Genomic DNA, 15,059 nt, shown 5'->3' with positions numbered 1-15,059 from the left:
AATTAGAACATGGCCCCCTTTAAGAAAATTCACTAAGTTTTTGTGCCTATTATGCTATTTAGTGTTATTCCCAGGCATGAGAGGCCAAAAAGCACAAAAGCAGAAGTAATTAAGTACCAAAACATACCTGTTTGTCTTCCAGTGGGTCAGGCTCTCCTTTACTAGAGCCAGAGCTGACATCATCTTCATCAGAACTGTTGATGACTTCCTCCTCATCTGAGGGAAGGTCATCCAGACCCAGGTCCAGATCATTGTGCCCCTCCTGGGATGCTCCAGAACTGTTTCAGCAGGAAGTAGTGCATTAGTCACATTTAACAAAAGGAGTACCAGCACAAACAGACAAACAAAATCAATCATCTTATCCTTGCAATTTACGCAAGGTACATCTAAGGGATTTAAAAAAATAAAACCAAACCCATTGCCGTCAAGTCAATTCTGACTCATAGCAACCCTACAGGGCAGAGTAGAACTGCCCCACAGGGTTTCCAAGGAGCACCCGGTGGATTTGAACCGCCGACCTTCTAGTTAGCAGCCGTAACTCTTAACCACTACACCAGCAGGGTTTCCCTAAGGGATTTAGAAAGATGGAAATAGCCAAGTCAGCCTAACTTCCCCTTCTCAGCTGTCAAGAAAAAAAAGGATCATCTTCAAAAACATGCTTTAGTGGTAGGGAGGTGGGTGGGAAATAACTTTTCCCAGTTGCCCTCATCTTATGTGTCCATACATCCTTACCCCAGAAGATCGGTCTTGACTCCAGTATAAACCAACATGTCTCATGAGAAATAAGCTGGGTTACCACAAAGGGCACTGACTGCAGGGGAATCACGGAAGAATTGCTGCTTCCTTGGGCCTCGGTGTTTAAATAAAATAAAATAAAGGCAACTAATAAATCCATGAGTTTTGAGAGATAATGATGGGATTGTGATCAGCAATGCATATGCTACTGTGAACACGTGCCCACCTCCCTGGATATCAGTGACTGCCTTTTATCTAAAAGTATCACAAGACTTGGGAAGGAACAGGGCTTTACAAATTCTCAGGCTCCACTCCAAATCCAGGGGTCCTGGGTGGTGCAAATGGTTAACGTGCTTGGGTGTTAACTGAAAGGTTGGAAGTTCGAGTCCATCCAGAGATGCCCTGGAAGAAGGCCTGGAGAACCAGCCACTGAAACCCCTATGGAGCACAGTACTGCTCTGACACACAGGGGTCTCTATGGGTCTGGGTCGACTTAACAGCAACTGGTTTTTGTGTTCTTTTTAAACTGGGCTCCAGGCTCACTGAATCAGAAACTCTGGCAGTGGGGTCTAGCAATTTTCATTTTAACAAGCCTCCAGGTGACTGATACATCTAAAGTTTGAAAACCACAGAACCGAGCCATTTTCATCTCTTCCCCAACCTGACACCATCAACACTTCCTGGTTTGCATTGAGACAGTCACACTGAACAAGAGCCCTTGAATCTAAAAGCCATTGTTGCAATCCAGTCTATGGGGGAATTCCATAGGAAAGTTTACCAGGAAGACACTGAAAATAATTCTTTCTAGCTTTGGCCGTAAGGACTCAGGAACAAACTGCCTGCAACAAGTGCTTTCCTGTCTTCAATCTACAAGAATGTCCACAAAATAAAAAAGCACAGTAGAGCCAGGAGGATTCACAGAAAACCATGAGGGACATGCTCAAGGCGAATAAAGAGACAGTTGCATTTCACTGACCTCCTTCAGCAGGTCATGGGCAGGTCACTCAACATGCCGAGACTCCTACAAGTAATAAGACTTTCTAACAGGAATCTTAAAAGCTAAAGATAAATTTTCTGCCAGTTCCTGATTGCACATTACAGTGTACAGGCTTGCCTCGGAAGCCATTCTGGAGTCCAACTGTTATAAAAACCGGTTGGATCAAGGCAACATGCCAAAAGGAACACTTCCCACTGCCAAGACGGGGTTTCCTATTACTGAGTGGTCTGGAGCCTCAGGGAATCATATCACAGCCTCAATTAGGTGGGTGCACACCTTATCATAGCTCCCCATGACACAAAGGATACTCACTACCAGGGCGGGGGTAAAGGGAGAGGAAAGGGCGCTTTCTAGTCAGATCATTGGCCAGATTCACTGTCTCTGGGTACAGGATATGAGCCCAACCCAGCTGGGTAATTAGCTGTTGATTCAGATCAGTGACAGTAACTGAGGGTTAAGAGGATGTACACAGACTGCAGGAACCATCCATAGACTGAACAAAACATACCTTCCCTTATTTTTGTCTTAATTCCTTATCTCTTTACAGTCTCTAAAACCCTGCCATGTCTCACCTCTCAGCAGCATCAGCATCACCTGGGATCTTGTTAGAAATATAAAGTGTCAGGCCTGTCCTGACCTACTGTATCAGAATCTGCACTGTAACAAAATCTCAGTGAACTGTGTTAGAAGCACTGCTCTCAACAGCTTTTTGAGTCAGCCCAGCTGTATGCTGTTTTGGACTCCACAGTATAAGAACTCAAAACAATTAGTAATAGGGCTGTGGCACCCTTGAATAAATCAGGTTTGCTTTCCCTAAAGAAGGAGTTGAGAGGTGTTTCTTAGTCAAACATTTGGGACGGGCATCATTAAGAAGATAGTAACCAGTGAGAACAAGGCCAGGGGCCTACTATAGAACAGACCATCAATTGCTCCTATGCAAGTTCAAGCTGAAACTGTAGAAAATCAGAGCAAGTCCATGAGAGCCAAAATATGACCTTGAGTATATCCCACCTGAATTTAGAGACCATCTGAAGAACAGATTTGACACACTGAACACTAGTGACCGAAGATTGGACGAGTTGTGGAATGACATCAAGGGCATCATACGTGAAGAAAGCAAGAGGTTATTGAAAAGACAGGAAAGAAAGAAAAGGTCAAGATGGATGTCAGAGGAGACTCTGAAACTTGCTCTCGAACGTTGAGCAGCTAAAGCAAAAGCAAGAACTGATGACGTAAAAGAACTGAATAGAAGATTTCAAAGGGCGGCTCAAGAAGACAAAGTAAAGTGCTATAATGACACATGCAAAGAGCTGGAAGACCAAAATGGAAGAACACACTCAGCGTTTCTCAAACTGAAGAAAAAATTCAAGCCTCGAGTTGCAAAAGTGAAGGATTCCATGGGGAAAATATTAAACGATGCAGAAAGCATCAAAAGAAGATGGAAGGAATATACAGAGTCATTACACGAAGAAGAATTAGTTGATGTTCAACCATTTCAAGAGGTGGCATATGATCAGGAACCGATACAACTGAAGGAAGAAGTCCAAGCTGCTCTGAAGGCATTGGTGAAAAACAAGGCTCCAGGAATTGACAGAATATCAATTGAGATGTTTCAACAAACAGATGCAGCACTGGAGGTGCTCACTCGCCTATGCCAAGAAATACGGAAGACAGCTTCCTGGCCAACTGACTGGAAGAGATCCATATTTATGCCTATTCCCAAGAAACGTGATCCAACCGAATGTGAAAGTTATAGAACAATATCATTAATATCACACGCAAGCAAAATTTTGCTGAAGATCATTCAAAAACGGCTGCAGCAGTAAGTATATCGACAGGGAACTGCCAGTTTCAGAAGACGACGTGGAGCCAGGGATATCATTGCTGATGTCAGATGGATCCTGGCTGAAAGCAGAAAATACTAGAAGGATGTTTACCTGTGTTTTATTGACTACACAAAGGCATTCGACTGTGTGTATCATAACAAATTATGGATAACATTGCGAAGAATGGGAATTCCAGAATACTTAATTGTGCTCGTGAGGAACCTTTACATAGATCAAGAAGCGGTTGTTCGGACAGAACAGGGGATACTGATTGGTTTAAAGTCAGAAAAGGTGTGCGTCAGGGTAGTATTCTTTCACCATACCTATTCAGTTTGTATGCTGAGCAAATAATCCGAGAAGCTGGTCTATATGAAGAAGAACAGGGCATCAGGATTGGAGGAAGACTCATTAAAAACCTGCGTTATACAGATGACATAATCTTGCCTGCTGAAAGTAAAGCACTTACTAATGAAGATCAAAGACCACAGCTGTCAGTTTGTATTGCACCTCAACATAAAAAAAACAAAAATCCTCACAACTGGACCAATAAGCAACATCATGATAAATGGTGAAAAGATTGAACTTGTCAAGGATTTCATTTTACTTGGATTCACAATCAACAGCCATGGAAGCAACAGCCAAGAAATCAAAAGACGCATTGCATTGGGTAAATCTGCTGCAAAGGACCTCTTTTAAGTGTTGAAGAGCAAAGACGTCACCCTGAAGACTAAGGTGCGCCTGACCCAAGCCATGGTATTTTCAATCGCATCATATGCATGTGAAAGCTGGACAATGAATAAGGAAGACCAAAGAAGAACTGACACCTTTGAATTGTGGTGTTGGCGAAGAATATTGAATATACCATGGACTGCCAAAAGAACCAGTAAATCTGTCTCAGAAGAAGTGCGGCCAGAATGCTCCTTACAGGCAAGGATGGTGAGACCGCGTCTTACGTACTTTGGACATGTTGTCAGGCGGGATCAGTCCCTGGAGAAGGACATCATGCTTGGCAGAGTACAGGGTCAGTGGAAAAGAGGAAGACCCTCAACGAGCATGGATTGACACAGTGGCTGCAACAATGAGCTCAAGCATAACAATGATTGTAAAGGATGGCTCAGGACCAGGCAGTGTTCCGTTCTGTGTGCATAGGGTCGCTATGCGTCGGAACCGACTTGATGGCACCCAACAACAACAACCAGTTGATCAGTATATCCAGTATGGATACAAATAAAATTAAATGACAAAAGTTTACATTTTAGAACAACAACAGAAAAAAAAACTTTAAATATTAAAACTGCATAGATCCAAATACGTGTTTTTGTCATTAGGTGCCACTGAGTCAATTCTGACTCACAGCAGCCCCATGTGACAGGGCAGAACTGCCCCCATATGGTTTTCTAGGCTGTAATCTTGACGGAAGCAGATCACCAGATCTTCTTCCCAGAACAAAACACACTGCCATAAAATATTGTGAGATTAGTTCCTATGATTGTTTTCCTACAGAAAACCCTGCCCGACTCCCTTCCCCCACCTTATCTCATATTGGCTTACTTGCCTCTTCTGAATCTTATCTCATTTGACTGCACTTGGTATAATTGTTTCCCTCATTAAAGGACAAGGAAATTGTCTTTTTAAGTTAAATTCCCATCATACTGCCTAACATAATAAGCACTCAATTAATTTTTACTGAATAAACAAAAATGGTACTAGAAAGTAACAGGTGTTATGGGAATGGTGAGCCAAAGGAAGGTTTTTGAGAAAAACTGGGAAAAAAGTGTGTATGGCTTAAAGGGGAAGGGGCATTTGGGCATCATGATCAATAGTGTAGAGATGGGAATGTTCGTATTCAAGAAACAAAAAGTAGAGAACATTTTGTCAGCAACGGGAGTCTCCTACAAGTAATTAATAAAAAAAAAACAAGCTTGAAGAAGATGGCAGGTGTCAAGACTGTCAACACAATGAAAAATAGCTAGAGTCTACACTTCATCTTGTAGGCCTTCAACAAGGACACCCAAATCTTCCTGTAGACCTCAATGAAACACTTAATAGACTTCCAAGTCGGCTGCCACTACCATACTTCTTTCTTGTTAGCACCAACAAGGAAGAGAAGGGCACCCCTTCCCTCAATCAAACTTTGTAAGCACAGCACCCTCCCAACACTATCACCTAACCAGGGAAATGGGCATTCCTGTTAATGTTAGCATCACCCCCTTGATCATGTCAAAGCTTAAACTGACGTTAAAGTTGCTCTTCACACACACTGGATGGGAACTCTAGCAGTAAAGAGTAGAAATCATTTATGATTTCCTACTCTCGGGAGGGAGGAAACTGAGCAGAGCAAAAGGGGTATTTTAGGGGGATTAATCTTTTTTTTTTTTTTTTTTTTTTTAATCTTGCAGCCCAGTGCAGCTGAACTAACTGGACATGGGGAAAGGGGTGGGGAGCAATGAAGAAAAAGTGGAAGTACGTCTCCTAAGAGGTAATTTCAATAGTGCAGGTAGCTCAAAGCAGGGTGGCTACATCAGGAATTGAGAAGAAGAGATGGAGGTAAGAGGAAGAAAAACCATCAGGGCTTATGGTAAAGAGTAGGGGGGAAACTCAAGGAAGATTTCAAGGTTTCAAGTCCAGGTCACCAGCAGGACAAGGGCGGCATCAGCTTAAACAGAAATATATCATAAGAAGCCTGATTTTCAAGGAAACATATTGGGTTTAGGCAGCAAAAATAGGAAGGTTGACATGTAGCCTCTGCATTTCTGTGTTCATTTCCAAATAATTAAAAAGAGTACAATGGTTAATTAAAATATTTCCCTATACAATCTTTGTAGCTTCCAAATCTACCCTGGTGGTACAGTGGTTAAGCTCTCGGCTGTTAACCAAAAGGTGGAGCTGCTTCGCAGGAGAAAGATGTGGCAGTGTGCTCCCATAAAGATTACAGCCCTGGAAACCCTATGGGGCAATGTTACTCGGCCTTGTAAAGTCCCTATGCATCAGAATCAACTCAAAGGCAATGGGTTTGGTTAGGGTGAATAAACATGGATTCTTTAACAATTTCAGTCATTTAGTTTGGGGGTCTTCTCCTATTCTTTTTATTTCCTTTCCACAGTCAGCAAGAGAACATTCTAACGCTGTCTGCTTTTTGGGTTAAAGGAATAGGACATAGTGTCTCCTCCATACCATTCCTGCCTAGTTATTTCTAATATGACAGTCAAAGTAAAAAGAAAGTAAGCTACAACAGCAATCAGAACAAAGTCAAGACTGGGCTCTACTTCCCTAGACCATTCTTTGCCAAGTCAGAGTTGCTTATGGAATAAGCCTTGTTTCTAGAAAATCAGATTTTTTCCACTCTGCTGGAATAAAGATAGAGATAGGTAAACTGAGAAATAAATGCCTACTGATTAGGAAACTAGGAGTCCCCAGGTGCAAATCTTTAAACATCTGGCTATTAACTGAAAGACTGACAGTTTGAACCTACCTAGAGATGCCTTGGAAGAATGGCCTGGCAATCTACTACAGATAAGCCAGCCCTGGGAAACACAATCGAGTACAGTGTTACTGTGACACACACGGGATCACCATGAGTCAGAATCAATTTCATGGCAACTGCTTTTTTTTTTTCAGTTAGGCAACTGTCCTTTCAATTCCACATGCGAAGAACTACACATTTGCAGTGATGATTACTCAATGCCATCATTTAAAAAAAATTATTTACTTTTTATTTTATTTTTTATATGTGAAAAGTACAGACTCTACTGGAAGTACATCAAATTTCTCTTTCAGGTAAGCTGTTGCATCAAGGATGATCTCTCTTTTAAAAAGAACTATCTTTTAAAAGGAAACCCTGGTGGCGTAGTGGTTGAGTGCTACAGCTGCTAACCAAAAGGTCGGTATTTCAAATCCACCAGGTGCTCCTTGGAAACCCTTTGGGGCAGTTCTACTCTGTTCTGTAGGGTCACTATGAGGAGGAATCGACTCAACGGCAACACGTTTTTTTTTTTTTTTTGGTTTGGTCTTTTAAAAAAACATATTTAATCCATTTCCTCTAAGAGCTTTTAGGTAACTTAACACTTGCACAATATCAGACCAGGCATAAAAGTTGCCAGGGCTCACTACACAAAAATCCTTATGAACCTCTATTAAATTAAAAATTCCAGCAAGGGGAAGGCAGGGAAACCTTGGATGGCAGAGAGAGGAAAAGGAGAAGCAGAGTAAAACTGAAAGCTCTCGAGGCACTGAATCATCTCGTGTATTGACAAATCCAGTTATCTTTTTCCTTTCTTGCCTGTGATTTTACTCTGAGCTCTTAAACAAAGAATTGTTCCATGTAACTCCTCGCAAATTCAAAGTTCATTCCAATATTCTCACTCTGAGAAGTTTCTTTCTCATTTCCAAGTCACAACTTGTAAACCTGAATTTCTGTGATATTTCCCTTCTCCTCTACTCTTGGTCCAAATTGAAAAGACCCTGCTTGTCCTCAGGATGTTGTTATAATTCTCTGTCAAAGGCCGCCTTATTATGACTTGGTGATTATGTGTTTCCCCTGGCTGCTTTCATATTTATCACAGAATGAGTGAGAAAAAAAAAAAACACCATTAGAACCTGGAAGATGAACATTACATGGAAAAATTAGCAAAAAACTTGCATTTTCTAATATGCCAACTATAAATTGATTTACTATCTTCACCAGAAAATTGCTTTTATTTACTTTCACCAGAAAGCTTTTTACTCTGTTGCTTCAGTTTCTTTATGAAATTGCAAATTCCACTGTCATTTTGGACACTGAAATCAACAACAACAAAAACAATTAAACATCATTCTTATTCTTGTTTTCAGGTCCTCTTCTCTATTACACAGTACTTCTGGAATTTTCTCCATCCCCCACTCCGATGATTTTCCTGACAACTACTCCTTAAACGAGTAAATTATCTCTTTAATGTCTTTTGCCAAACATGGCACAACTTGTGAAATAGCCGTATGTGGCTGTTCTCATCTTCTAACAAAGCAAGATTCATATATTCATGCCTTATTTTAGGTTTTCCAAACATAGGGTCTTGCACAATTATTTTAAGTATGTGCAGAGCCAGGGTGACAGAATATAAAAGCCAAGTGATAACACAAAGGCTGGGGCAAACTTATCTGACCTGAACAAAAATCAGGTTCAACAAGTGTGACCCCTCTGTACTGGGGCATAAACCAGATCATCTGATAGGTCTTCTCCATTACTAACCGCTTTGACTAAAAAAAAAATGCTCTTTAACACATAAAGCTATGGAGAGCTGATGTTTTATTACAGTATATACAGTATAATATCCTTCCCCCAGAGAAAGGTACATTAATTTTTAATGTTCTTTTGAGAGACTGGTTAAAGGTTAGGGCAAAATTTTAATTTAAAACATTAATGATTTTATTATCTTAATTTCAGTAAAAAAAAATCTATAATTTAACATATGTATATAGAGTATCAACCTTTTTGAGTTAAACTAATAACAAGAGAAAAAAATTTTAAAAATTACTAAAATATTAATAGGGATAGCAAAGCAAGAATTTGTTACCATCAGGAAAAAAAAAAAAAGGAACAAGAAACTTGCAACCATGAAGTATACACAGTGTTTTACTCTTTGGTTCATGAATTTTGAAAGTGTCAACAATTATGCCTTTAAAACTAGCAAGCTGGGAGTTCTATGGTTTCAGAAAAAGAAACCACAGAATACCCAACTTCTCTGAAATGTAAACTGGAACACTGTTTAAAGCTGGTTCCGGGCGAGTCTGTTAAGAAAGGATACCAGGCTTCAGTGATGGACTCTGAAAAACAGGCCTTCTTCATTTTCCAGGGGCCACTTCCACCCTTTAAATGCCAATTCCATGCTTTCCCAGGAACACATTTATCAGTAGGATTCTTAAAATTATACTCTACTGATTAAAAATGAAATCATGATCAGTGCCTTGAGGCTACTATTTAAAATACAGTCCTCAAAGGATAACTCCAAAAATGGTTTAAAAAACAAGTAGAATTCAAAACACCCTAAAGGGAAGAGAACCTACTCAGATGTTTATACCTCTCTCATGTAATTACTTATAAAGTCATTAAGGTTTAACTACAAAGATGTAGTATTAAAAAGAGTTTTGGTCAATGTCCATTAGTAGGCGACTGGTTAAATAAATGGGGGTACATATGTACAATGAATAACTAAAGAGCTATTTAAAACATGAGGTAGATCTATACACCATGATACAGATTATTCTCCAAAAAATAGTGTTGAATTAAAAAGAACCCAAGGCAAGGGAGTATGCTCCATTTGTGTTAAAAAAAAAAAAAAAAGACATACACATAAAAACATGTTATACACACACACACACATATATATATATACACAAAATGAAAAAAAAAAACAAACTCATTGCCATCAAGTTGATTCTGACTCATGGTAACCCTATAGGACAGAGTAGAACTGCCCCACAGGGCTTCCAAGGAGCAGCTGGTGGATTCGAACTGCCAACCTTTTGGTTAGCAGCTGAACACTTGACCACTGCACCAATATTACTAAAATATATATTTCATTTCCTTCCCAGGGTGGTGAGAATTAAAAAGAAAGAAAGATACTGATTTTCTGTTCCTCCCCTTCTTCTCCCCATCCCCCAGGTTGGGAGGTCTAACAATTTCAGGGTTGCCTTTCTTTTATCCCTTTAAACTACTTCTTAAACCAGTTGCTGTTGAGTTGGCCTGACTCATGGTGACCCCATGTGTGTCAGAGTAGAACTGTGCTCCATAGGATTTTCAATGGCTGATTTTTCGAAGTAGATCACTCTGGGTAGGCTTGAAATTGCAACCTTTGGATTAGAAGCCAAATGTGCTAATTGTTTGTACTACCCAGAAAGTCCAACTACTTCTTAGGTTGGAAAAATATTTCTTACCTTCCATGTGGAAGACCTGGGTTCGATCCTTAGCCAATGCACCTCATGTGCAGCCACCACCCGTCTGTCAGTGGAGGCTTGTATGTTGCTATAATGCTCAACAAGTTTCAGCAGAGCTTTCAGACTAAGACAGACTAGGAAGAAATACCTGACAGTCTACTCTTGGATAATCAGCCAATGAAAACCCTACAGATCACCATGGTCCGGTCCCACTGTGCATGGGGTTGTCAAGGACTCATTGGCAGCTAACAACAACAATGACTTTCCTTTACTGCCTGTAGGGGCTTGTTCGGGAGAACCATTATCATGAGTACCTTGATAATGAATAGGAAGGGTTACCTTCTGGTTAGTCAGTTGATAGCTTAAAAAAAAAAAACTCCACTGGAATGATTGTTCAACAGTCTGCCGGAGGCCACAGAAGTAACCATACAACTTGTTAACTATGCCACAGGAATAGCACCATACTATTATGTATCTCCCACAGTACTCTGTCTGGATTGTGGGAGAACTCCCTGGCCTGTAAATAAGAGTGATCACAGTCCTCCAGGATTTGTGGTGCTATCTTAATGACACAGGAGAAGCCCCAGGCAGATCACAGTCCAATAGACATTCTTGTCCCTCTAGCTGGGAGGCATCTGGTTCAAGCCTGAGATGTTCCTAGCTAAAACAGAATACGCTGTTATAAAAAAAACAAACACTGACCAAAAAAAAAAAAAAGGAAACCAAACCCATTGCCAACGAGTTGATTCTGACTCATAGCAATCCTATAGGACAGAGTAGAACTGCCCCATAGGGTTTCCAAGGAGTGCCTAGTGGATTCAAACTGCTGACCTTTTGGTTAGCAGCTGAACTCAACCACTGCGCCACCTGGGCTCTGAAACAAGCACCGGGTAAAATAAATATGAAACATTTAATTACCAGCAATTTGTTTCCTTGGAATTTGGAGGGCTTTGAGGAGTGGTTTCCAAAAACGCTCTTCAAGAAATGTAGACAGATATTTTTTTGTCAACACAAACATAAAAGTATTCTATTGACCTTAGAATTGCCTCCGAATAAAATCTAGGAGGTTCCCAAGGCAGTTTTCTCGTTATACCAAAGATGGCATTTTTTTTTTACTGAAAAAATAAATGAAGAATAAAAGAAAAAGTTAGGGCTGATCCATCATTTCTCCCTTTACCTCCTGATTATTTAATACGTAACATAGTACCAGACCAAATAAAGGCAACTAGAAATAAATGAAGAGATGGGATGGGTACCTGAGAGCACTTCATATTTTACACACACACATTTTACATATATATGCATATATTTTTACATATATATTTTATAACACTTAAAAAATATAAAATTGCCATTTAAATCAATAAACATTTATCAAGGGCTTATTATGGAGCCCTGGTGATGCTGTGGTTAAAAGCTTGGCTGATACCCGAAAGGTCGGCAGTTCTAATGTACCAGCCTCTCCTTGGAAACCCCATACGGCAGTTCTACTCTGTCTTATAGGGCCGCTATGAGTCGGAATCATCTCGATGGCAACGGGTTTGGGTTTTTTTGGTATTACATATTATGAAGGATGCTGGGTGGTACAAACGGTTTGCACTCAGGTACTAACTGAGAAGTTGGCAGTTCAGATACACCCAGAGGCACCACTGGGTGATCTACTTCCATAAGATTAAACCTGTTGTGGCCTAGTCGATTCTGATTTATAGCAACCGTATAAGATTACAGCCATTGAAAACCCTATGGAGCACAGTTCTATTTTGAAACACATGGGGTCAATATGAGTCAGAATCAACTTCACAGTAACAGGTTTGGTTTTTTTTTATTACATATCATATATTATTTTAGGGACTGGAGATAAAAAGGATGAAGATAATCTAATAGAATTAGTTACAGATAATATTCAAATTGTAAATCCTATTGATTGCTTCTCTTATTTATTGCTGAGTGAAACTTTCTTAAGTAGATAAAAAGAAAAGGAATTAGGATAACCACTGTGTCCTTTTGCACCCCCCCATGACATTCTTGCAACATGCAAAACATATTCATCCCATCATATCATAGCAAAAGTCTTAATTCCAGGTCCAAAATCCAAAAATTCCTCTTCATCTCAAATCCAGAATACAAGTTATCTGCTTCCAAAAGTAAAATGGCAGAACAGGCACAAGCTAGACATTTCCATTACAAACGGAAAAAATGGGAGGAAAAGAAGGGATAACAGACACCAAGTAAGTCAGGAGAACACATTACATTAGCTCTCAAGGCTTTAAAAATAATCCCCTGTTCTCTGAGACAATTTACACAATGGCCCTGCCCTCCAGACTCTAGGTATTGGACACTGAGTGGAGGCCCTTGGGCCCTGGGCTTCAACTCCGCCTTCCAGGCTCACTGGGACAGCAATTCTGCTCCCTCGGCTTTAGGCACACCATTCTCAACCATCTGAGTGGCAACTCCACCCTTTGAAACAACAGAGGCCATGGCTCCACCCTTTGAAACCCCTGAGGTCATGGCCATACCTTCTGAGAGTGAGGCAGCTCAGCTTCCTGTATTCCTTGTCTCTTCAGCTTCTGCTTCATGGTTTCTTGGCCTCTCGGTTCTTCAGGCTTCATACCCGCATCTGCCCTGCTGGGGCAAGTGTTCCAAAGCTCTGTAGCTCTACTGATAAGTGCCCAGGAGCACCCCACTCCTCCAGGAAGCCTCCTGCACACAGGCACTCAGCTCTCCGGATCTGTGGGTTGGCTCTAGCACTGTCTCCCTCTGGTCTCCTGGTTCTGCTGCTTCTGGTTCTCTGCCTCTGCGGGTTCTCTGCTGCGCTGGTCCTCTGCCACTGTCCATACAGTTTATCCACACAGTTTCAAAACCGCTTCCACATTTCAGGTATCTGTTACAGCAGTACCCTACTCTCTCGGTACCAAATTCTGTCTTGGTCATCTAGTGCTGCTATAACAGAAATACCATAAGTGGATGGCTTTAACAAAGAGAAACTTATTTCCTCACTTGTAAAGTAGGCTTAAAAGTCCAAATTCAGGGCACCAGCTCCAGGGGAACACTTTCTCTCTCTATCGGCTCTGGACCAAGGTCCTTGTCTTCATCTTCTCCTGGTCGAGGAGCTTCTCAGGTGCAGGGACCCCAGGTGCAAAGGACTCACTCTGCTCCTGGTGCTGCTTTCTTGATGGCATGAGGTCTCCAACTCTCTGCTTGCTTCCCTTTCCTTTTTATCTCTTGAGATATAAAAGGTGGTGCAGGCCATACCCCAGAGAAGCTCCCTTCACATTGGATCAGGGATATGACCTGGCTAAGAGTGGTGTTACAATCCCACCCTAATCCTTTTAACATAAAATTACAATCACAAAATGGAGGACAACCCCAGAATACTGGAAATCATGGCCTAGCCAAGCTGATACATGCATTTTTGGGGGGCATAATTCAATCCATGACATACTATAATTAGGATAAATGTGGGAGCTACTTTATAAAAAAGAACAATTAAAAGCTAGCTCATGCTAAATGTTAAAGGCAGTAAACAGACACAAAGGGTGCAGGGCTTGGGGAGATTCAGGAGGTGATGGCACCTGAAAGAACACACTTCAGCAAATGAGAGGAGCATCCTGAGTGGGAAAAGACTGGAGGGAAAACTGTGAGCAAAGGCATGGAAGTAAGAATGGGGGTGACTGAGGGGTAATGGGAAAGACATTTCTGTATAATGAGAGCTGCCAAGTTAGTGAGGGGTCAGTATTGCTAACATGGCTGGCAATCAGCCAAAGTAGAAGAAACAATTACCCACCCATGATGGAAACTTGGGATTTAAACCCAACCCTTCTCTTTGGCTTTGCCAGGTTCTAACACTAGAGTAGGAAGCCTAGTGGGGGAGCCAGGCCATGGGGGTTTGACTGGTTGGTGATTAAGTAGAAAAACACCACGCATCCTTTAACTACCTTCTCTAACAGGGTGACTGCTTGTTCTTGTGTCAACTGCACATGCCACATTGCTTCCTCTAATGCCTTTTCATCACAATCCTAACAGCCACTGAAAAGGTGGTGAGACTTTTGGAAAATGTGACCACTCCCTGTGACCACGCTATGCTCTTGATTGTGACTCAGTATGAAACCACTTTAGTGGAAGGCCCAAATTAAGACCATTATGTGTTGCCTTGATATTGGGAAAACTGGGAGGGCCCGAATGACCTCACTGTAAGCTCCCCTCTCCTAGCCAAATAACCCTCCTCACAGGGACCAGGACAGCTCCTGCTTACCCCTCAGGAGTGAGTTTCAGCTGCCGGCCAGTCCTGGAATTATTCAAAGAAGTCAATCACATCAGAAGTCATCCCATTCTCTTGATACAACAAAACCTCCCTTCCACCGTCCCTGCCTGTGGCTCTGTGGTGTGAGGTGACCTTCTCCCCCAGACCGTGAGTATATGTGAAAAATAAACTGCTGTCAACTTTATCTATCCAATGTCAGGTGTTCAGCCATTCCGATAACCCCAGGACACGAATTCCTCCTTTACCAGCTGGGTGAATAGAAGGCAATTAAGATAACTACCAAAAAGGGTACCAATATCTAAGATCCTTAAGTACAAAGCAGGAGCATGGG

At 41.3% G+C, this 15,059-nt stretch overlaps 1 protein-coding gene across 5 annotated transcripts in view; it reads right to left on the bottom strand.

Annotated features, from left to right (window-relative positions):
- Positions 1 to 15,059, bottom strand: part of FGD6 (FYVE, RhoGEF and PH domain containing 6) — a 143,961-nt gene that overhangs the window by 98,929 nt on the left and 29,973 nt on the right. For all 5 annotated transcript variants that reach the window (XM_064283720.1, XM_064283719.1, XM_003405266.4 and 2 more), the window contains exon 3: positions 128 to 278. In XM_064283720.1, coding sequence (XP_064139790.1) covers positions 128 to 278 — 151 coding nt within the window. The remainder of the gene's footprint in view (positions 1 to 127; positions 279 to 15,059) is intronic.

The sequence above is a fragment of the Loxodonta africana genome, chromosome 4, assembly GCF_030014295.1.
Source record: "Loxodonta africana isolate mLoxAfr1 chromosome 4, mLoxAfr1.hap2, whole genome shotgun sequence".
NCBI lineage: Eukaryota > Metazoa > Chordata > Mammalia > Proboscidea > Elephantidae > Loxodonta > Loxodonta africana.
The sequence above is the reverse complement of the archived record's forward strand: the minus strand, read 5'-3'. Positions and strand labels throughout refer to the sequence as shown.